The following is a 22437-nucleotide window of genomic DNA, read 5'->3' as shown; positions in this document are numbered from 1 at the left end:
GCCGCATCTGATCCGCCCTCCCACTAGGTAACTTGTTGAGAGCGTCGGGCGGAGTCGAGTGGAACAGTTATATTAAGGTGCCTTCTAGCGGAGCGCTGTGTTCTTCCTCTGCGACGGTTCAGGACCTGGTTGGCACACGAAGGGAGTCTGCAGAAGACTGAGAGCGGGAACACCTTTACTGGAAATAAATCAAAATGCCTTCGAACAAAGACGATGGCGGGTGGAAGAAGTTCGTGTGGGATTCGGAGAAAGGAGAGCTGCTCGGTCGGACTGGAAGCAGTTGGTGTGAGTATGGTGTCTGACTACCCGGGTGGAAGCGCGCGCCCACGATTGTAGGGACGCGCGTCGGTAGCCTCGTGTTTCTCACCACCTGTTTGATTTGACTTTGCTGCATAAAGAAAGAACAAAGCGGTAACACGACTCCTCATTGCGCTACTGTAGGCTAACTAGTATCTCCAGTAAGGTTCACGTGATGTCCACGTCCTCACTTTTGACGTGACCTCAGGAACACAGCCCCCCAAATGAGTGCGCTTTAGCTGTATTAAATGAGCTCGTGACGGTTAAAAGAGGTCTGTGTGGTTCCGCTCGTTCTCATCGTCAGTCACAGTGCAGAGCGCGGACGCAGCGCTCCGCCGCGCACACGGTGGAAGCTCCGTGTCCACATTGGCTGTTTGTTGTCTTCTACACTTTTGGAATGGGCAGGGAAAGGGTTAAAAATGCATCACGGGCAAGGTGAGTCAAGGTGATACGGCCTGCTGGGAAATGGACTGAAGAGCATCGATCCGTGTCGGGTGTCGCTGTAATCTAACGAACAATACAACTGATTAACCCGCTCGACCTTGCCTTGTTTCTCGAGAAGCGCCAGTGCGCATGTCCTTGTTCCTCCTCTCAATGTCACACAGCTGTGTGTCCAGCTGAGTCTGTCTGGTCCCCTACACCTGGGAGAGATCCACTCTCTGTGACAAACTGCGTGTTCAGCAGCCCGGCTGCTGCAGCAGCTCCATCTCATGTTTGTCCTTCTGGGGTCATCTAAAAGTGCTGCTGCATGTGAAGTGTGCCATGCAGTGGGGAGAGGAGAGGATGTCCAGGCTGATAAGGAGTAATCTCTGCTGTTTGTACTCATGACTACAGGCTGACTTTGCAGAATATAAGGAGTGGAACGTAAGTTGTCCACTTTGTGAGGCTCATCTATAGCCGAGATGTATATCTATGCTCAGAGGACACTTTGATCCCACGTCCTTGTATCTAACCAGCTCCAGTGATTGAGGCCGTGTGACCTTTTGACCTTGCCTCATGCAGCAGAAGGGCTGACTGGATGAATGAGTAGCTTGATAACTGCCAGGTTAACTTCAGCCGGGCTTCATTTATTGCTTTACAGGGCTGACGATAGAGTCGTAACACTGTCTAATTCTACAGTATCTACATGCTAAACACTGATTACAATGAGGAGCCAGCGGTACCATGGAGAAGTACTAGTACTGTAAGAATTCCTGTAAATGTGTTCAGACAATGGCTGCAGCTGTTGGACTGTATTCTGAATGCTGGCTGTGTACTTCCTGACATCATGGTGGAGACGCACGCTCTGGTAACATGTCTGTGTGTGACACACACAGCTCTATGAAGGACTTCATGTTGAAGAGACTGAAAATATATACATACGCTTTAATTACATGGAATTAGTTGTCTTCTCCCATGCAACATTTCATTCAAACTCTTTAGTCTTCACATCTTTTAGTTTTCAGCAGAGGGCCCGTTGGCAGCAGACTCTTGGTTGAAGCTGTTCCTGTTTGGCTTGGTTATCCTCTGTTCCTGCATTATTCTGACCTTCTACCTACACCAGCCTTCACCATGGAGGTGTAGCATCCCACACGATGTAGCTGCAGACTGCAGGTGTCATGATGGGGGTGGTGTATGCCATTTAGCATAAACTAGTCAGAGCTCAATGGCCAAAAAGCTCAACTGAATTATTGATGGTCTCTCCATGAAACCCTGTGCCACTTTGTCTGTCGACAAGCCTTCTGTCAGAGCGGAGATGTCATGTGACGCTTTTCTTTTTAACAGTCTGCCATACAGCTGTGATGGTGAAGCCCATGTAACCGTTACTGTCCCCCATAGAGCCTTGCATCTGGGTGTTCTCCCTCAGTGCTCGTCACTCGGAGACAGTCTGTGAAATAGTTTTTTTTCTGTTCGGGTAAGAATCACGTGTCACACCTAATGCCTTGTTCACACCACTTGAACCCTGATTTTCTGCTCCCAGACAGTTTTGGAGCTCCTGGACAAAAGATCCTTAGATCGCTTAGTCTCTTGGGCCGAGCGACTCACTGGGCGAGCGACTCTTTGGTCGAGTTGCTCTCGAGGCGAGCGACTAGCGACTCTTGATGTTGTCTAACTACAACACATGATGGTAAAAGTCCACAGTTGCGTGTGTTATCATGTGTGGTGAAGTTTAGCGGTTACAGAATGAACAGGAGATCCATGCAGTGTAGAGAACAGATATACAATAAATTCATATTCAGCTCATAGTTATTAATGGAAGGTGTCAGATGGTATGATTATACTGCGTTACTGTTTGATGTTGAGGTTAGTGATTGAAAGCTCACTGAAATTTAACAGCAATCCTGCATCACTGCATGACATCATGTATAACTATTTATTTTTGTATACTACTAGATACTGATGTCAACCTTATGGTCCAGTCGTCCCCTGAAGTCGTTTCCTTGATCTTCTAAGGTTCTATAGCAGCCCTTGCTGTTTTACCTTCTGTCTCGCTCTGTACTGACATTCTTTTTTTTTTTTTTTCCTCAACAGTCAAAATTATAGCGTTCTATATCGTTTTCTATGGCTGCCTGGCTGGAATCTTCATCGGAACCATTCAAGCCTTGCTGCTCACCTTGAGCAACTACAAGCCCACCTGGCAGGACCGAGTGGCCCCTCCTGGTAAGAAGTTAGCACACACTGAGTCTAAGGGAAGAAACACTGCCAGAACAATAGAGTGGTAAAAAGGCTCATGTTGTGATTCTGAAGAGCATCTGGTGACATATTTCCCACATAAAGCAGTAGCTAAAGGCTCTGTGTTGGTCTGAGCTGTGCTCCAGAGGGACTTTCTCAGGATGAATGCATGCGTTGACCTCCAAACAAGGTGAGATGTGAGATGTCCTCTCTGTTGTCAGTGTCCAGTTCACTCCAGTGTATGGAGTTCCTCTCCTGGTGAATACAGCACCTTTAGTGATTGTGTTCACTCAAATAGAAACTCTAAGTCAACCAGCACTGAATAATGCCAATGTTGTATCTAAAGATCAGATATGGGAAATGATGTCATTGTTTCCTTCCTGACAAACTACACACTGACTGTGAAAGACAGGGATGACGACTCTAGATCAGCTGTTCACCAGATCAGATAACCAGTGTTCTTTAGCCACACATATGTTTGGTTCATGGGCTCACCTTCCCCTCAGGAAATGTCTGCATATTGTTTTGGAAATGAGCTGTATCTGTGTTCTGTGTACACACCACACCCTGGTTTCCATGGAGGGGATTTAGCATGTCAAACTGAGCATGTGCGGAATAGAGTCAACTGTGCAACTGTTAGAGTGCACAGGAGGAAGGAGGCGTGGCCTTTAGCGCTGTGCTCGTCTGAGGTCGTCCAAACACTGACGTGTCACAAGGGCTCTACTGTCAGTGACCTGATCTCGGGTCAGCTGATTCAAACATACAGTGAATAGATAGAGTTCAGATGAGCTCCTTGATGTGTGGCATCACTGGGCTGAAGCACAGAGTCACATGACATCTGTGTCATCCGAGTCCAGTACAGAGACCCTGCAGGACTTAAACAGTAGACCTCTCTTTATCCTGGACGCACAGACACGGCGGTAATAGTCATCAGCTCATCTGAATCTGCAGAAGTTCTGCACAGTCAGCGTTCCTGACTCACTCACGTCACAGCTCTTCTTTCAGGGAGTGTGTCATTTTCTTCAATCTGAGACTTTTTCTTCACGGTCTCTCTGGGATCAGGATTTCTTTGACCGTCTATCTGAAATGTTAACATCATGGATCTGGTAAAAATCCATAACTACTGTAGCATCACTGCTGAGAACCTGTGTCGTCCCTGCAGGCCTTTCACACACCCCACGCTCAGACAAATCTGAATTGTCCTTCAACCTGAACGACATGGAGACCTACATGCCTTACACCAAGGCCCTGAGGGAATTCATGGCCAAGTACAACGATGAGCTACAGAGGGACCAGATGAAGTACGAGGACTGTGGCGGTACGTATCCTGGCTGGGCTCTAAACGTGCTCGTGGACAGAATGTAACATTGTTGCATCATCACTATTACAAAGTACAGGAAGGTCAGCGGACACGAGAATACTGAAGTCCTTTAATGACCCGTCAGCGTTTCAACAGAATCCAGATTCATATCCGAGTCTAAATACATTCTCAACTAAAGGATTTATTTGACTACAAAATAACCTAGATATTGTCAAAGATGGACTGTAATCCTGCACACTAGAGCTTAAACTAGTATTCTCAATTCAAATATGTATTTAACTTCAGAAATAAAAGCCTGGACTTCAATTGATTGGAAATGTAACGTTAGTCCAAGCTGGACGAGGAATAGTTCAACAACAGTAATGATGTTCAAACCGAGTTACGTTACATCATGTAGCCAAACGTCAGCTGTGAGCTCCACATCACTCTGGACATTTAAATTGTGATATTTTCTGGAAATTAAGCAGCAAACGTTTTCTGAATAAGTGTTTATTTGTGCAGGCTTAGCATGAATACATGTAACCTTTAGCCTGTGTATGTTTACATTATTGCAATTGGTTAATATACATTTTTGAAATATATAATCTTAGACCCACTTTACGTCCTTGTCATGCCGTGATTCATTCACCAGCCTGGCTTTATTAGAGCCCCCCATGTACTGAATCCATCATCTACCCCAAGAATCTAAATCGTGAGATAGCAAAAGAGCCCCACCCCGAATACTAGTTTCACTTTCAGACACTATTCTTCAGTCCTCATCTAAGGTAACCCCCCCCCCCCCCCCCCCTTTCCAGAGGAGCCTGCAACTTACAAGGACAGGGGCGAGTTGATAAGCGACATCGGCACCAGGAAGGCCTGTCGCTTCTCCAGGAGCCTGCTGGGACCCTGCTCCGGCATCGAGGACAGCGAGTTTGGTTTCAAGGAGGGCAAGCCCTGCGTGATAGTGAAGCTCAACCGGATCGTCAGCTTTAGACCAAAGGTAATATGAAATGGAGAAGTGTTTTGCTGGAGAGAAAATGTCCAAATTTGTTAGATTGTTGTTTGCTGCCAGACTGAAAATGTCGTTGTTCATATTATTAGTCCACATGTTGGTAAAGACATCTCAACATGTCCCTTGAGTTGTCCCTGCTGGTGGACTGGTCAATGACATGGTGTGTCTCTGGTCAGGTCCCCTCTAGACGAGGACCACGCTCATGACCTGGTAGCTCGTTGACCCCCGTCGGTCACCAGAACCTCATGTTGTACATCGTAGTGCTCCTTCAGAGACTTAAATACTGCTACTAGGATGCTCATTAAAATGTTTTTTCTAGTTGACGCATTCTGTGTGCATCCACACTGATATGAACAGGTGTGTGTCTACTGACCCAGATGCAGATCACATGTTAGTTCCAGGTACAAGTTGGATCTGAATGACAGACAAAGTATTGTCTGGATTTCCACTGAAGCCTTTAGTCCGGTCCAGCTGGTAACTTGTCTTTGTTGTTCAGCCTCCTCCATCTAATGCAAGCGTCCCTGATGAGGCTCAGTCCAAGGTGCAGCCCAACATCATCCCCATCTACTGCACCAACAGGGTACTGCTCTTTGTTTCTGTTTTTCACTTTAGACCTCGGTACAAACGTATGTGTGTTCTGTGAAACATTTGTGCTTGCTCTGCAGTTTTATCACTCCACACGTGTGTCTCTTTGTCCTCCAGAGAGAGGAGGATGCTGGTAAAATCGGGGAGATTAAGTACTACGGTATCGGCGGCGGCTTCCCCCTGCAGTACTATCCCTATTACGGCAAGCTGCTGCACCCTCACTACCTGCAGCCGCTGGTGGCTCTGCAGTTCACCAACCTCACCCTGAACACTGAACTGCGCATCGAGTGCAAAGTGTTCGGAGAAAACATTGATTACAGCGACAAGGACCGCTACCAGGGACGCTTTGACATCAAGTTATCTATTAACAGTTTATGACCGCCATCAGGACCATAGCACTTCCTGCCCCCTTCCTCCTTAACTAAATACAAATGTAATGTAGGAGAGTATCCGTGGGGGGGGCGGGTTGCAGCGCTTCAGTCAATCACTAATAGTCTTGAATGAATCAATGAAAGAAAATACCTGATAGGGGACCGATGTGTGATCTTGTCTGCGTGCATCACTAGCTTCTACACTTCTGTCTAGCGTTAGAATGTAATTTAGAGGAATATGCCTAATAAAAATATTTATTCAGCTGTAAATGAGACTTTTCCACAAGCCATGGGACATTGTTCATCGATGACTGTAAAGTTAAATTCCATCTCTGACGTGTAGCGAGCTGTTTGTCCCTCTGCATATCGCTGCTTTGTGTGCTTTCACTAGATATTTTTGAGTGTGCATTAGTCGCAAAAACTGGTCCTTCAAACCATGTTCCTTATTTTCTTCTGTGAGCAAGCTCTAGCTGTGTGTGTGTGCGTGTGTGTGTGTGTGTGTTAGACATGAACACACGCTCCACTTAATGAATTAGTTTAACATGGTACACTCCTCTGCTCTGTGTAAGGAAAAGGCTGCACTCCAGGGAACTTCTGTCCTCTTTTTATTCGTCTTTTACTTGTGATCACTTTTACTTTGTTAAATCGTTTCGATGTGTGACGGGCTTTTCTTACTTACTTAACTTTTGATTTTGACCTTTGGTGTAGAGTTGTGTGTCCAGCCTGTTCCACACTGGCCTGCTGTGTGGGTGATGGTGCTGACTCAAGTTTTTAAGAATTGTTTTGCTGGGTTCATCACAGCATTGTGGTGTAACTCTCTGAACGTTTCAGCCATTAAACATGGTGGAAGAATTTTATATTTATGCAGTTGTACATTTTGTTTCTTTGCAGAATATTGTAATGTATCAATGCAATACCAAAGTGACGAGTTAAGAGTATCAGAAGCAATGCAGTACTCGTTTTTAGAATGTCATGTTAAGTGCTAAAGTCGATGTCTAGCATCCTCAGTGGGTAACTCTTGATCTGTGTTTAGGCCATGAATGTAGTTAGCTGTAGAATGAACAGGTAACAGTTTAATTCCACAATGACCTGACTTAATGCATTTCAAAAAGACCAGAGTTCTTCCAGAGCTCAGTGGCTTTAGATGGTTAATGATGTTGGCTTTAATATTCCTTAGGATTTCATGTTGATGTAAAACACTCTACTTGAACTTTAACATCAGTCGACTCTCCACCATTTCATCCAGCGTTGTCATTTAATCAAAGATAGAAACAAATAAAGTCATAATGGACCTTTCTCTTGTGTGGTCTTCAGTTATATTGTGAAATATACAGTCTGAAACACATCTGATCATAATGTGTTTGTCCAGGACCCTTTTCCCAGCATGCACTGGATGTGGAAGACCAGGTGCAGAGGTATTTATGGCATTGTGCACTACATTTATTGTTTGAGCTCAGTTTGACATTTAGCCACTATCTAGTGCCTTTAAAATGAAACAGAACCGTTCCTCTCTGCCAACAATCCCAGAATGCAATGCTCTGCCTTTTATAAACCGTTACAGTAATGTTAGTGATGATGCACAATCTGCAAAGCTCAACTACTGACAGTCTTAATTTGTCAGAAAGAGTTGACCCATCCCGAAAGGACCAGGACTATTTCATTCAAAGCAAATATGGACACATACTTTAAAAAGAGATCAAAGTGGTTTACATTAAGCTCTAAACAAATTGGCAAAACCTTCTATTTAAAAGAAGGTGGCTCTAAACTGCCCCTTTAAACCTTCCACTGGCTGATTGGCTTCATCAGAGGCATTCACTAATACTTTATCATATCATTCATGTTCAAAAACTCCAGTGAAATTGACAAAATGCAACATCGAACTACGAACACAATTTCAAGAATATAGTTTGTACAAAGGCAACTTGTTTTGACTGTCCCCTAATAGACACAATGAGACCATACAATTATTATAGCGAGACCAGATCTAAGACGGCCATGATCATAGGCATAAGACCCAGATGGGGTCCGGTTAGAGCGATGGTGTCTGCCCGAGGACCTTTAGCTACAACGTGGAGAGTGTCCATCCATTACACACCTAGCTACCTAACATCAACTAGGCGTGGCCAATGTGATAAACAGGATAAAGCTATTGGCTGTCCACGCTAGAATATGTCTGATTTAGTGTTGTAATATAAATGTAATTTATGGTAGGCCTACTGTCAGATTGCTGCTAGACTGCCCTGTTAATTCATTAATTCAGGTGTGTGCAGGAGAGCAAATTATTTTTTGACCGCAATAAAAATGTGAATTTTGGGAGTGATTTCATCTCACTTTTTTTTCAATAAATTGTGACTTTTGGATTACGGGCTGACATAATTACAGACATGAGAACAACAGCAAGAGGAGTTGCTCGCTGTGTAGGTTTGACAGCAGCAGGAAGGACGTCCACTCTGTCGCCAACAGAATGCAATGCAACTATTTCACAATTCTTTAGTTTTAAACCAAAGTAAGAAGGAGCAGAGAACGTAAGTAATTGGTAAGTGGTGCAATAACCCAGTCATAACTTAAGATGATCACACCACAAATCTCGCTCCATATTTTAAAACTTACCATCCAACAGAATACGCAAGTCTGCCACCAACTCCATCCACAAAGAGCAGTTGGAACAAAAGTCCTCCCACAGTGAGCAATCAGCCCTCAACCAACGGGGCTTTTATAAAGGCAACACAATATAAACCTGACAGTAAACAGTGGCCAGTCTGTGTGAGGGCAGTGACTACCAGCTGACATCAGCATGTGTAAAATAGTTCTTACTACCTTTACAACCGGGCCCATGTTTGGGCCACTTATCGGTTTTGCAACATACGTGTCTCCAGTCTATAGATATTTATATCTATGTCATTTTTCTCTGTTCACCTTTTTAGGAAGATCATTTCGTATATCGTTGTTTTTCTTAAAGCAATATCAGTAGAGGATCTTTTGTATTACCCACAATACAGTTACCACAGGTATCACACTAAAAATAAAAGGTGAACGATGCATTCTTTTAATTAGCAGTAAGAAATCATGAGAACATGTACATTGTTGAACACTCCTGTCATAGCACTGAATAATGAGGCATTTTTCTGAATACTGCTCAATATGAAATCCAAATGATCTGTCCGTTTCTATGGAGCCTCCTTCACTGAACCTGCTACAAGTTGAAATGATGTATAGTCACTGAGAAACATCAGACACTAAATAATCTATCATAAACACCCAAAAACTCTACTGAATTTACTGGTTAGACGTTTGGAACTGAAGCCCAAAGTAGGCCTGCAACTGAACTGTGGTCAAAAAAGCTAAACGGTTCCTTTACAGTGATGTCTCTCACTCACAACCTCTCGTCACAGGTTGTAAGTGAGACAGGGGAGTCTATCCTGTATTTCACAATGAAATTGCACAGATTTCTTAGAATTGTCAGAAATTAAAACAATAATTGTGTAGCAAATACACTCAGTGTAGAGCTGTGATGAAGCGCTGCTGTGGTTCCCAACCTTTTTTGCCTTATGTAGCCGAGCCCTTGAGCTGTTTAGCCATGCCAATAGAAGCCCACCCCCTCATTCTATTAAACTCATATTCCACTTTTAGCATCTAAAACAACTGATTACTAAATGAGAATCATTTGAATGACTCCCCTTTAATACAGAGACAATATACTGATTGTGAGTGAAAAACAATAATACCCCACTAGTTGGGTCATTTCCAAAGAGGAGGCTTATTTTTCAGTGGATTTGTCATATATATGAAGGTTAATAAACAAATTTAGCCTCAATGGTCTTTACAAAAATGCGGGTTAACTTGTGAGAGCCCTAAATCCAAGATGGCAACCATGAGCCATATTGGAAATAATCTTGTCAAAGGTTTGGCCTACAATGCTGAACAGTACTTAGGTCATGACTAAAACGGATCCATCTTGTGTAAAACTTCACAAATGCGATGTGGACTTATGTTATGTTGTTTGTATTGTTTATATGTCTTCTATGGAGATTCTAACTGGAGACAAAACCTTTTTTCTAAACCATTAAATATAAAATTGGAGCAAAATGCATCATAACTACTGTTATGCATGTAGACACTTCTACATGAATAATGCTTCACAATCTGTTTTCATCTGAAAATCTGTTTTTTTACAAAAAAAAACAATGGTCAAAGATGGTGGCTTGAAGTTGTATGAGAAGTCTGAGGCTCACGCCCCTCTTGGTCCATCCCAGTAGAAAGAGTCAGGATAAGCCCTGTGCTCATGTACCCTATAGGGGGACGCATAACCACTGATGTACAGTATATTAACATCCATGTTAAACAATGGTTTGAGTATCTCTAAAGCTACTTGAAGAAGGAACATTAAAAGATACAAAAGTTGAACAAAGAGCTGGGAATCATCTGTGAGACTCTGATCAAGTGAAGACTCATGCAGCAGCGGTTATATAACTTTGTCTGTCTGATATACTTTAATCCCTCTCCCTCTTCTTGTTTGACCTCAGGAGTGTTACCATTCACTCATTCAGCTCTCAGTGTGCAGACACATGGCTCTGTAATTACAGGAGGTAACGGCTTTGTGGATGCTAACAGAGGGATGTTGTTTCAGACACCACCAGAGAGCAAGTATTAAGTCTCCAGGAGCAATGAGGGCCAACAGGAACAGCAGCTGCTTAATAAGCCAGGTTCTTTCTATTACCTCCTTATGTGTCTCTTATTTCATTTAATCTGTTTGTTTGTTAGCAGGATAACTCTAAAACAAAATCTTAACTCAATGTCCACTTTTTAGAAAAATTCTGGAGTTTTTAATCTCAGATCAATCTCTTGGTCTTCATCGGCACTTAAAGTTTGAATGAAAACAAACTTCTACATTCAAATTAGGCCATAGCTCAAGAAGTAATTCATTACACTTGACTTTTTTATTGAACTATAATAGACGAAACACATTAAAAATAGAGTTGAGTTCTCCCCTTCCCTAGTTTGTTTTACTTATCAAGTCAAAATAATCCGTAAATGAAGAAATAAAGTGTGTACAGCTGGGAATGTAGCTCAAACAATGAACAGTGGGACTGTCACAAATGCTCTACAATTGATTTTCCTCATGAAATGTTGAATAAAATGTGAATGCATCCATTTATATATGGAACAATACTGGCCAAACACAGTAGACTTTTCTCTCTGAGACCAACACATTGTTAAACTGTCTTGACTTTTGTCACTGAAGCAGGATTACAGTAATGGCAGCACTGTGGCCTCACAGCAAGTGGGTCACAGCTGGTTACGACAGCAACACTGATACTGTTTCCACCTTGTGAGTCTGTGTCACCATGGCAACATGTGGTCCTGGAGGTACCTGCTGTAGCATGTGAGCCCCTACGTTACACCCCTGGCACCATTTGGTGTTGCAGCTAGTGTTATCTTCTTTCATTCTTTCTGTGTGGACGTTACTTTGTCTCTGTGTGCGTGTTTGTGTGTGTGTGGGTGTGTGTGGGTGTGTGTGGCTTTTCTCCAGGTGCTCCAAGTGAATTAGTTGAATTGGAGAAAGTTGTACATTATGGGTTATGTGATAGGCTGCACCCCCTATGAGATCCCAAAACATATAGCCGCTATCAATGATAGATAGATGGATTGGATATTAACAGTACTTTCAGCACAACGTTGTTTGCTATCTAGTTTATGAACCAAGATAAGCAGCATTTGAAAACGCATATGTTTTGATGGATAAGTTTGAAAACAATGACGCCCACACCCGTGTTCGCTACTTGATTGGTTCTTAGCAGTCATGACGTATCCTTCCCTGATTCGTCACGCCCCTATCACGTGACCGTTTCCCGGAAATCATAAACAACAGCCCTGATTACCGATCGACTACCAGGTTAATTCAACATGGACACCTGATTACAGGTGTTACTGACCTTGTTGTCTTTACTAGCCGCTGTTGTCCAGTTAAAGTCTGCATTATTACGGAGGAAGCAGCTGTTATTGGAGCGATTAGCGAGCAGCGTGTCCAGCGGCGTTATCAGCCCTACGGAGCGGCCGTCTGAAGTCACTGTTAGCGGCTTTAGGGAGGGTGATGGACACAAAACGGAGGACTTTCCTCTTCTTACTAATGCTTATTTTGTTCTGCACAACTATTGTGAAGTCCACAGATTAAATGTAAAGGGACAAAAGCAGTAATTGCTCTCCAGTAGGACAGAGACTTCAGCCACCAGCAGAGCTACGAGTGAGAACAGACAACAACGAAACCGAGGGAACGAGTGAGAGACGTGTGTTGACCACATTTATGGATCCATAATCTAGTAAACTTGTATTTTAAAGTAAATTTGATGTGTGAGAGATAGAGAGAGAGCAAGACCCGCAGCGCTGTAACTAACGTTAAGTCTGACAAATAAAACTTCTAAAACTTTCCACAAAATGTGTCTGTTTGAGTTCATAGAGGAAGATTTTAGAGAAGATCTTAAGTATCAAACACGACTTTTCATTATTAAAGACTACTTTATTACTCTGTCGTATTTTTTTAAAATAAGCAACCAATCTACTTCCTGTTTACATCGGCACTCGCCCGCATGCCCAGTGTACGTGAAGAGTCACATGATATTCGTTTTCAGGCGTGTTAGTCTGAACGGAGATCATTTCGAAAACGATGCTGAAACGCCGTGTGGACGGAGAAAACGGAGTAGTGTGGATGTAGCCTCATTCACGCACTGTCGACCATCCCAAGGTTCTTTCCTGATTACATTCTATCATGTGACACACAGATGTTGTGTGGTTGGCTAGCCGGAGAAGGGCCTAACAGAGCGGGGAGGTCTCTCTGTCATCTGAGCTCTGATAGCTTTCTTCCTGTCTTCATATTATGCACATGATGATCTGGTGCCTCGAGCGTAATATAATTGTCGGCGTTAATTAATGAATGCGTTAACGCGATAATAACGCGTTAACTTGCCCAGCACTAATTTATATATATATATATTTGTAGTACTTCTGAACATACTCAAACACAAGAGGGCAGCAGTGCTGCATCAGTCATATCAAATGACATGAACCTGGTCAAGCTGCTGACAACAGTACTGTAGCTGACAGGAGTGTAAAGAGGATCTACAGAATCTCTCCAGCTGGAAGGATTTTTAAAACCCATAAAAAACAACAACAACTCAATCATTAGTGTGATGTGATGTGTCATGTCTGCTGGGGTGTTTGGTTTAGTAGATTTGTTTAATGGAGCAGTCAAGCAATACTTTTAGTCAGTAAATTGAAAGTCAGTAAATATCACGTGGCTGCTTCGTATGTATTAGGTGGTCACTCATAAATATATGTTGGGGGGTGGCATACAACATCCTCTGTCCTTGGACTCTTCCAGCGGAAAAGAAAACTCCCCTAAAAAAGAACACCTAAACAGGAACGAAAAAGGAAGAAACCTCAGGGAGAGCAACATAGGAGGGATCACTATCTCAGGATTGACAAAATAATATGATGACAAGAGTAATAGCAGTAGAAGAATCAATAATAGTAGAAAGACTAGACAATTTCGCAAGAAATTCTGACAGTGTGGCTTCTACTGCCCGAAGACGTCGCAATATATATACACACGCCAATGTTACCAGTAGTATCATTGAGGTTCAATTGAGATATCGCTTCTCTCTTTTCTGAATTTTAGATTCATACTCTTGGATTGAATCTTGTATTCGTGATGGACAGTCCACAAATGGCTCCCGTCATTTCTGTATTGGAGATACATACCTTTGGAAATTACATTTCGATATTTGTGATGGAAAGACTTGAACTTAACATTTCTTAATTGTTAGATACAGTTACTCCATGGGGCTTTTATTTTGAAAGGGTGGGGCTGGGTGGGTGAGAGAGGAGACAGAATCATAATGTGACTGAATATCTCCAAGTCATGTGTGTATGTGTGTGTGTGTGTGTGTGTGTGTGTGTCTCAGTGTCTCTGTGTGTTCATCAACTGCACTGATGAGCTCATATCAAACACCTGTGTGCTTGGGTGTATGTGTGTCACTGGTTGCCATGGTGATTGGAGCACCTGTGTGTTAGAGGCTAATTAAGAGAGATTAGAATAAACAGTGATTTTCAACAAAACTACTTGTCAAACCTCTGCCCTTTATACCAAAACCATGAGTCCAATCAACAACATATGGGTACCATGAGAGAGATAAGACTCTGCCGAACACGGTGATGTGGTTTTTATGTTTGTGGTGTTCAAAATGTGAGCTCCAGAGCAATATACAAAACTGGTACCATCTGCTTTCTTTGAGAAATTAGTGGTCAGGTTTAACATGGAGTCTAATGGAGCAGTTGGTTGGAGTTCATGTCGCTCTACAGCTCTTTGAGCCAAATGTGTAAGTCCATTGGATTCCACAGACAGTTGTGTGCGACCAGCACAACATTTCCAATCATGTTGGCAAAGAATGGTGTATAAAGAGTAAACATTTGTGGGACTCAGCGCAATTTGTTTGTAAAAATCACAGAATACTTTTCATGCTCTCCTCCACTCTGACCGTGATGTCATCACTCTAGCACTTAACGAGCCGTGCAATACACACCCATTATAAAATCTGAAACAGACCCAAAAATTTCATGAAACTTCGTGAAAACTGTGCTAGCTATCAAAATGTCCATTTGGCTCAATAAAGTCCAGCGTTTTGTCTACGTTTTAAACTTTGAATCATTTTTCTACGTTAAAGTATGGCTAGTCAATATGGGCCCAAAATTAAGTGTTTTTTTTGCTCTCTTCACGCCGAAACCCCATTCAAGTGAATGGGGCGATTTTGCTCTGTTGTTCGCGATTTTCGGGAAAAGCGCTGGGCGAATCTCTCTAGAAAATACGTAGGACACTATTCCCAATCAGGCCGCACGTTTTGATGTATTTTTTGCGCAGGTGTTGGCAACGCTGTGTGAGGAGAAGCACATCAAAATTTTGGCGGAAGATGGAGAATAAGAAATAAACCCACAGGATTATAGTCAGTGTGCTTTGGCACAGGCAGTTATACTGCCTTTGTGCCATAAAGCCACACTGAATAATATAAAAGATGATTGCTACTAAGAATAACAGCAGTGGATATGTTAATAAAAGCAGTAATAGTAACAGTAATCGTAATAGAAATATGACCAATAATGATAATAGTAACAGTCAGGCAGGGTCACGGCAGAAGGCATGACCACGGTCCAGGTAACTTATATATAGATGGAGAGAGAGAAGAGGAGAGAGGAGCTCAGTGTATTCTAGGAAGTCCTCCAGCAGTCTAGGCCTATAGCAGCATATCTAGAGGCTGGTCCAAGGCAAACCTAACAATAAACCTGAGATAGCTCTAACTATTAACCTGAGCCGCCCTAACTATTAACCTGAGATATCCCTAACTATAAAACTGAGCCAGCCCTAACTATAAACCCGAGATAGCCCGAACTATAAACCTGAACCAGCCCTAACTATAAACCTGAGCCAGCCCTAACTATAAACCTGAGCCAGCCCTACCAAACCTACCTAGCCAAATCCTCTTCTCTTCAGAAAGAGCAACTTAATTCTCTGCTCAGGTAGGCATTACCCCACTGCCGGGATTACCACAAATCACAAAATTTGCAGATTAATCAGATTCATTATTTCATCAGACTCCTCATTCAGCTAGTCTCAGCAGAATCACTTTCTGTCAAGACTTTTATCACACATCTGTTATAATAAACGATTATCTTTTCTGTATTTACTGTCTTGACCTTCATGGGTGTTTGTTACGGCCGTGTTGTCTCTGTGCCCTCTCTCCATCCCACCCCCAGTGTCCATTCAGGTGCCGCCCTTTTCTTTGCCTGCCAGCTGCAGCGTGTGAGTGAACACGGCTGTTCTCAATTGCTGATTAGTGCCAGGGTGGATAAGAGGCTGGGAGATCCAGATCAACAGGGACCCAGATGGTGATCCATGTGTGCTGATTGTCAATAACTCTCTTTTGGTTAATCAGCCGTTGCCCACTCTCTCTTTCCCTGGGTATTTTACTTTGTTACTCCCCTCATCCCTTAGACCTCAAAAGGGGAATGTAACAGTGTTTCTCCTGGGCTCCACTCTATTGAGATTACTCTAAAACTGCTGAGGCTACTGCTATGACATGTCTGTTTTTTAGGAGAGCAGGAGGTGAACAACATCTGGATTAGCACTGTTAAACAATCTAATAGTCCTGGCTAGGACATGTTTTAGTCTTTTAATAGGAGGACATGGAAGTGAGAGGAGTCCTGCAGAGTCTAGGGTCCCTTTTCTGAGTAACTTATTGGTGTAAATTTCACCACGTGATGAAAACAATTACAGTGGGTCTATGCTTTATAAACTGATTGTCAAAGTGAACAATGGTGCTCTTTTAAGTCAAGGGCCACGAGACACAAGAGGAACAACTCCAAGGCACTCTGAGCCTTCAATATTACATGGCTGTCAGACAAGTATGTCATATTAAAGGCTTTTTATTTTACTCTGGACTTCAGAGTACATGGTATTTCCCTGTTGATAGTAAAGAAACTCTGTTGATCTAAAGAAGAGGGGTTATCCTGACCATTTATTTGTATATGACCACTGTGGCTTTGGAAGCCAGACATAAAATCTTTATTCTTGGTAGCATCCTAAACACAGTATGTTGCTGAAAAGAAATCATGTCACAACTTGTCCCTGTTTATGTCACGGTTTAGGCTTTGCCCCCTGTGTTCCTGTGTCTGTCTGTGTGTGTGTGTTTCCCCCTGATTGCACTCATCCTACTCACCTGCCCAGTCCACCCAGCTGCCTTCAATCTCCTCATCACCCCACACATATATACTCCCCTGCTTTCCCTGTTTTGGTTGTCAGATCTTCCTTGTTCGTTCCCCTGTCAGTTCCAGTGTTGTTTCTCGCTCGTGTTTGCTCCGTGCTCCAGCGTTTGCTCCTGGTTTGTACCTTTGCCTTTTTGTATTGTGTTTGGATTTTTGCCCGCTCCCTGTTGGAGTCACTTTGAGTTTTTGCTTGTGACTTTTTAAGTAAAGAACCTTATTTTTTCACTTCACCTTGTCTCCAGTGTCTGTCTGCGCTTGAGTCTCAGATCTGCCCCTCGGACGTGACAGTTTACCTACTGTATGGTGTTCCAACCCTGTCAGCTGTTTGAGGCCATTGCCCTGCTGATCACTTGGCTTCTTTACATTTACAAGCTGATGACGAGCAACCAAATGCACTGTTAGTTTGTGTCTGTGAGGCTGGACTGTCTTTTTGAGTGGAGGTGAACTGAGATGACCTGGGGCATTGCAGGTACCTGAGGTAGAGGAAGGACAGGTGGGTGATGCAGGATCCACCATGACACAATGGTCCTGTGGGGAGGCAGATAACGCTGCCACTGAGGCTGTAATTCATTTAATTGGGGAGTCAGATCAGTGCTTGCTCAGTCAGCAGCTTGTTAACGCATCAGCAGCACTGGGAAGTAATGACAACAGTGATTTCACCGGTTCATTTACTGATATTAACAGCCAGAATTTAGTGCTGATCTTAATCTTATATGACTGATTCATTCAGTCTTTTCACTCTATTTGCTGTAATACATTTTTTTGACAAATTCTTATAGTTGGTTGGTTTAAGTTTCAGTATTTGATTCACAGTGTCACTAGTACTTAGCAGAATGGCTGGGTATATCACACAGATTCTTGTGGCACACCAACTACCAGTCTATTCTCCCCCAGGTCTGGTCTTAAGTTACCCCACTGTTCATTAGCGTTTTCATTACAACCCAAAAGTATTTCACTGTTATTCGTCATATGCAGTGGCAGATTCGGGCTGTTTGAGGGCCGGGGTGAAAAACATTTACGGTTATCCTCAAAGGCACGTCGTCACATTATCTCTACTTGAAGGGCCCCCTAGAAGACGCGTCATCATATTTTCTACACAGTAAGAGCACGATAGAAGACGCTTCATCATGTGTTTTTTGCTGGAAGGGTACCTAGAGGGCACTTTTCTCTAAAGAATGAAAGGAAAGAATAGTACAGTCATGCAAGCCGATATTTGATTTGCTGTTCTATTAGAACAACCAAGAGAGGATTCAGTGAGCAGTGCAACCTGGGAGACACTGGAGACAACAAGCTGCATCCAAAGCAGCTTAGCAATTACGAATGCTCATGGGGCCAGTATTATGAGGACCTCCGGTGTCATGAAATGAACATTGCAGCCTGGAGACCAGTTTACAACAGATCTGATCCCTGCAGGAGAAACCTGATGAGGCTGCAGACAGAGCAGTACACAGCATTCATCACAAATGTGACAAAATGTCTGATTTGACTTGTACTTTTCATTGTAATTCAAAGACTAACTTGGCACTGAATCCATTTTTTGTTTAGGAAATGTTCAATCACTTTATTACACTATCTACTGATGCTGGTCCCAGTCTGTAGTTATTTTGACTTTCCCCTCAGAAAGTATCTTAGACATAACATGGGACGCTCTGGCCCAAGACTACCCCAACCACCATTACACCCCGACATATAAGAGTAATGCAGCAATCAGAAGCGGTGATGTGTGTCTGGGTTCTAGTGCATTTCTTAATTAGTGAAGGGGGTGTGTTCAAGCTAAAACAGGGTGTTAAGTTGCTCTAAGAACCAAAACAGTATGATTGAAATTAAATGAAAACCAATACTACCAATATAAAATAGATTTTATGCATTATACTGTAATAATACACACAAAAAAACATAAGCATTCTGAAACTACAATGCAACATAAAGCACTATATGAATCATTTAAATAGTGAATACATTTGATAATTTCTTCTAATTAGTATTTATTTTGGTCCTGCTTAGCGACTACCTTAAATCTGGTCAGAGTTTTCGATGTACACTGTAAATTAAAAAGATACTTGCTGACTGGACTGTAACAGCAGCCACGTTAACATCAGTGTGAATTGTGATCCATCACTTCTTATCTGCTCACTAAAACGCATCAACAGATTAACTCTAATCTCATTTACAGCAGCTAATCTGGCTGTGTGGTACAGTCCAACCTCACACATAAAGATAGGTTCAACCCTGTATACACTGTATTTGGTAGAATAAGGAGAGGTATGAATTGTATTAAAAACTAGAAAATTTCTAAAGAAATTTTGACAGTGTGGCTTCTACTGCCCGAAGAAATCGCAATATATACACACGCGTCAGTGTCATTCAGGTTCAATTGAGATAGCGCTACTCTCTTTTCTGCATTTTAGATTCATACTCTTGGATTGAAACTTGTATTTGTGGGGCTTTTATTTTGAAAGGGTGGGACTGGGTGGGTGAGAGAGGGGGAGAGGAGACAGAATCATAATGTTTGACACTAAAATGAGAGGCTTCATCACAAGCATTCCAGTTAGAATTCATTCTGTGGGGCTTTTAATTTGAAATGGGGGGAGGGGGGGGGGGGTGAGAGGGGAAAAGTCCTCTAAAAATATCTAAGACCTGAATGACTCTATGATAGAGAGAGACACAGAGAGGGAGAGAGAGAGACAGACAGAAAGATAGACAGAGAGGAGAGAGAGACAGTGAGAGAGAGAGACAGGCAGACAGACAGTTAGATGGACTGAGTGAGTGAGTGAGACAGGCAGACAGGAGGTCTAATGATCTTTCCTTGAATATCATGTGTGGATGTGTGTGTAGAGAGCGAGAGCGTGAGAGAGAGAGAGAGAGAGAGAGAGAGAGAGAGAGAGAGAGACTGATCTCTCTGGCAATCTTTCTCATTTGGAGATTGTCCTATGTTTTATCTTTTACAGCTTACACAAGTAAGCTTCACTGCCTTGTGCCACAAAGCCACACTGAATGAGTGGTACCTTTATTGGTTGGACCAAGAGAGAGACGTTCTTGCACTCGTGGTACAACAATTGTAATCTCTTTTCTCAGAACTTAATAATGAAGCAATGTAGCATGTTGGTACATTGGTACTCCGCTATTAATTCACATACGTTTCGAGGGATCTATTTGCAGAAATGGAATATTATATTTATAACTATGTTTTCATAAGCAGTAATCACCTAAAACTAATAATGGTAGTGTTTTTGTTAGCTTAGAATGAGCCCTTCATATCTGCATTTCTTCTTGGAAAGGGGGGAGTGAGCGGAGTTGGTTGCAATCTGCAACCACACAACGAGATGCCACCAAATCCTTCACAAAGTCCCTTTAAGGTTAACATTCAGTTTTGTTATGACACCACATCAAAATATAAACCGCCAACAGATCTGTCATTTTATTCCATCCATCCAAGCAGCGTGCATAGCAACATAAAAAAAACATTGTCATTATATATGAGAGCAAAATACAAGGAGGTCGCTGATCGTTTCAATTTCAATTTCATTTGGATCTTTAGGTCTAAGATATTCTGGGAATGGTATTGTTTCACGTGAGGGCTGATGGGCAGAGGGAGGTTGAGCTTTCTGGAGACGTTGCTGCATCTTGTTGGATGATAGTAGAATCGTTTGTTGAATCAAATTCTTCCATCTCTTTAACTCTGTGGTGGTTGATTTTTCTTCCTCTGGTGTCCTCAGGTTAGGATGAATCTTTTCACCCCGTTTTGTAGCTGCAGGGGTCATTATGGCATCTTTTCCTCATTAGTTGCTGGAGTTCAACCATTAAGTGAACTATACGTTACTGAGGGCAGTCACTGGACGATTGTGTCATTGACATTTCAGTTCCATTTTATAGATTTCACTGATTTCTGATTGTGTTTCATCCAAGTGACACTCTTTAATATCTGCCCCGCAGCCTCTCACAAAAAATCTTTCTTGCGACATGATGGCAGCTCCACGTTTTCACCTTGGCATCGCCGATGAGCCAGATAGATTATTATATTATATTATTACATTAGCCAGATAGCCACGATGAAAAACAAGCAAACAAAAACACATAAACACAAGTGCAGATGTACACTTGTAGACAATTACTAAAGGTGTTCAGTGTGATATAAGCACACTCCAGGGCTTTCTACATACACAACATTAGAGAAAATGAGAAGAAGTGACCTGTGATGTACTCTCTGTGTTTGCTGCTCTCACTTTCACAGCAGCTGTCACAGGCTGAGCTCAGGGCTGAGATTAGATGGTCCTGCCGGAGTCTGCTGCCTCACACACTAAGAGGATTTACTCAGACTGGAAGGGATATAAATAAAGAGGTGGCTCCCACTCCTATCAGTCCGGTTATCTGTTCAGTGATATTTGTAACAGAAGACATGCCCATCAGATGATTCTTCATCTAAGATACGGACATACAGTGATACCAGTATACAATGTCAAAAGAAAACATCCCTTCAGTATACAATTCATATTAGAATGTCATTAAGTTGAAAGAAGCTCAGAAATCATATAGCAACATTTATGACTATTTAATATCCAGTTTCTGGAACAATATCTTGTTGTGTGTCATGATGTTGATAGACTGTATCACTAAGATCAATTTCCTATTGTCAAGTCATAAAGCCAGAGAAAATGATTCTTTCCTCCTCCTCCTCGTCCTCGTCCTCGTCCTCCACCTCCTCCTCCTCCTCCTCCACCTCTCCCTTCATCCTCTGAGGTCGTGCAGAGTGGATGAACCGAAGGAGCTGTGCTCCTGTGACCTGTGTTAGAAGACACATATTTATGTATCTGAGCCTCAGTCTCGGGTTGATGTGAAGGAAGAACCAACCAGGAACAATATGGGATTAATTTAGAGCTCAACCTGACTTTTCTTCATCATCATCATCATCATCCCTCACATTCAGGTAAACCAAGTGTACACAGTAGATAGTGGTTGTTTTTAATGTTACAGTGTGATTAGAAAAGAGAACTTCTCTGAAGTCCTGAGTTTAACGAGTCACAGCGGGTTGAAAATCTAATTTTAGCTGATGTAATCTGGCAGAGAAGGATTTGAGTTAACATGCTGAGCTAATGGGACTAAACCCAAACAGAACCTGTTCCACTGTGTCCCAGTCTGCTGCTCTTCCTCTTCACTGGTACGAATGTGAAGTGAACCTGACCTGTTCGTTAAAGACAAAGACTAAAGACTAGAACATCAACTTTGAAGCATTGAGACATCCGAAGTGTATGAGTACATCCACATCTGAGTTAAAATCAAAACCAGTTTGTCCAGTCCACTGGAGTTTAGCTCCCAGTTCAGTGCTGTGTCAGGGTCAGGGAACCAGTGCAGCAGTTCTCTATGGACGTACACAGCCTAAACAGCCTCTATGTATCACCTGTCATATACACACT

At 42.6% G+C, this 22437-nt stretch overlaps 1 protein-coding gene across 1 annotated transcript; it reads left to right on the top strand.

The window, feature by feature from the left end:
• The first annotated feature begins 194 nt into the window (after positions 1 to 194).
• Positions 195 to 7514, top strand: atp1b1b (ATPase Na+/K+ transporting subunit beta 1b). Its single transcript, XM_076094474.1, has 6 exons — positions 195 to 285; positions 2809 to 2937; positions 4112 to 4267; positions 5065 to 5249; positions 5758 to 5841; positions 5964 to 7514. Exons 1-6 carry the CDS (start codon positions 195 to 197, stop codon positions 6222 to 6224), a joined length of 906 nt encoding a protein of 301 aa, XP_075950589.1. The 3' UTR covers positions 6225 to 7514.
• Positions 7515 to 22437: the final 14923 nt, after the last annotated feature.

The sequence above is a fragment of the Anarhichas minor genome, unplaced genomic scaffold (assembly GCF_050575085.1).
Source record: "Anarhichas minor isolate MPS153535 unplaced genomic scaffold, ASM5057508v1 ptg000018l, whole genome shotgun sequence".
NCBI classification, from domain to species: Eukaryota; Metazoa; Chordata; class Actinopteri; order Perciformes; family Anarhichadidae; genus Anarhichas; species Anarhichas minor.
This window is presented reverse-complemented; position numbering and strand designations above follow the sequence as displayed.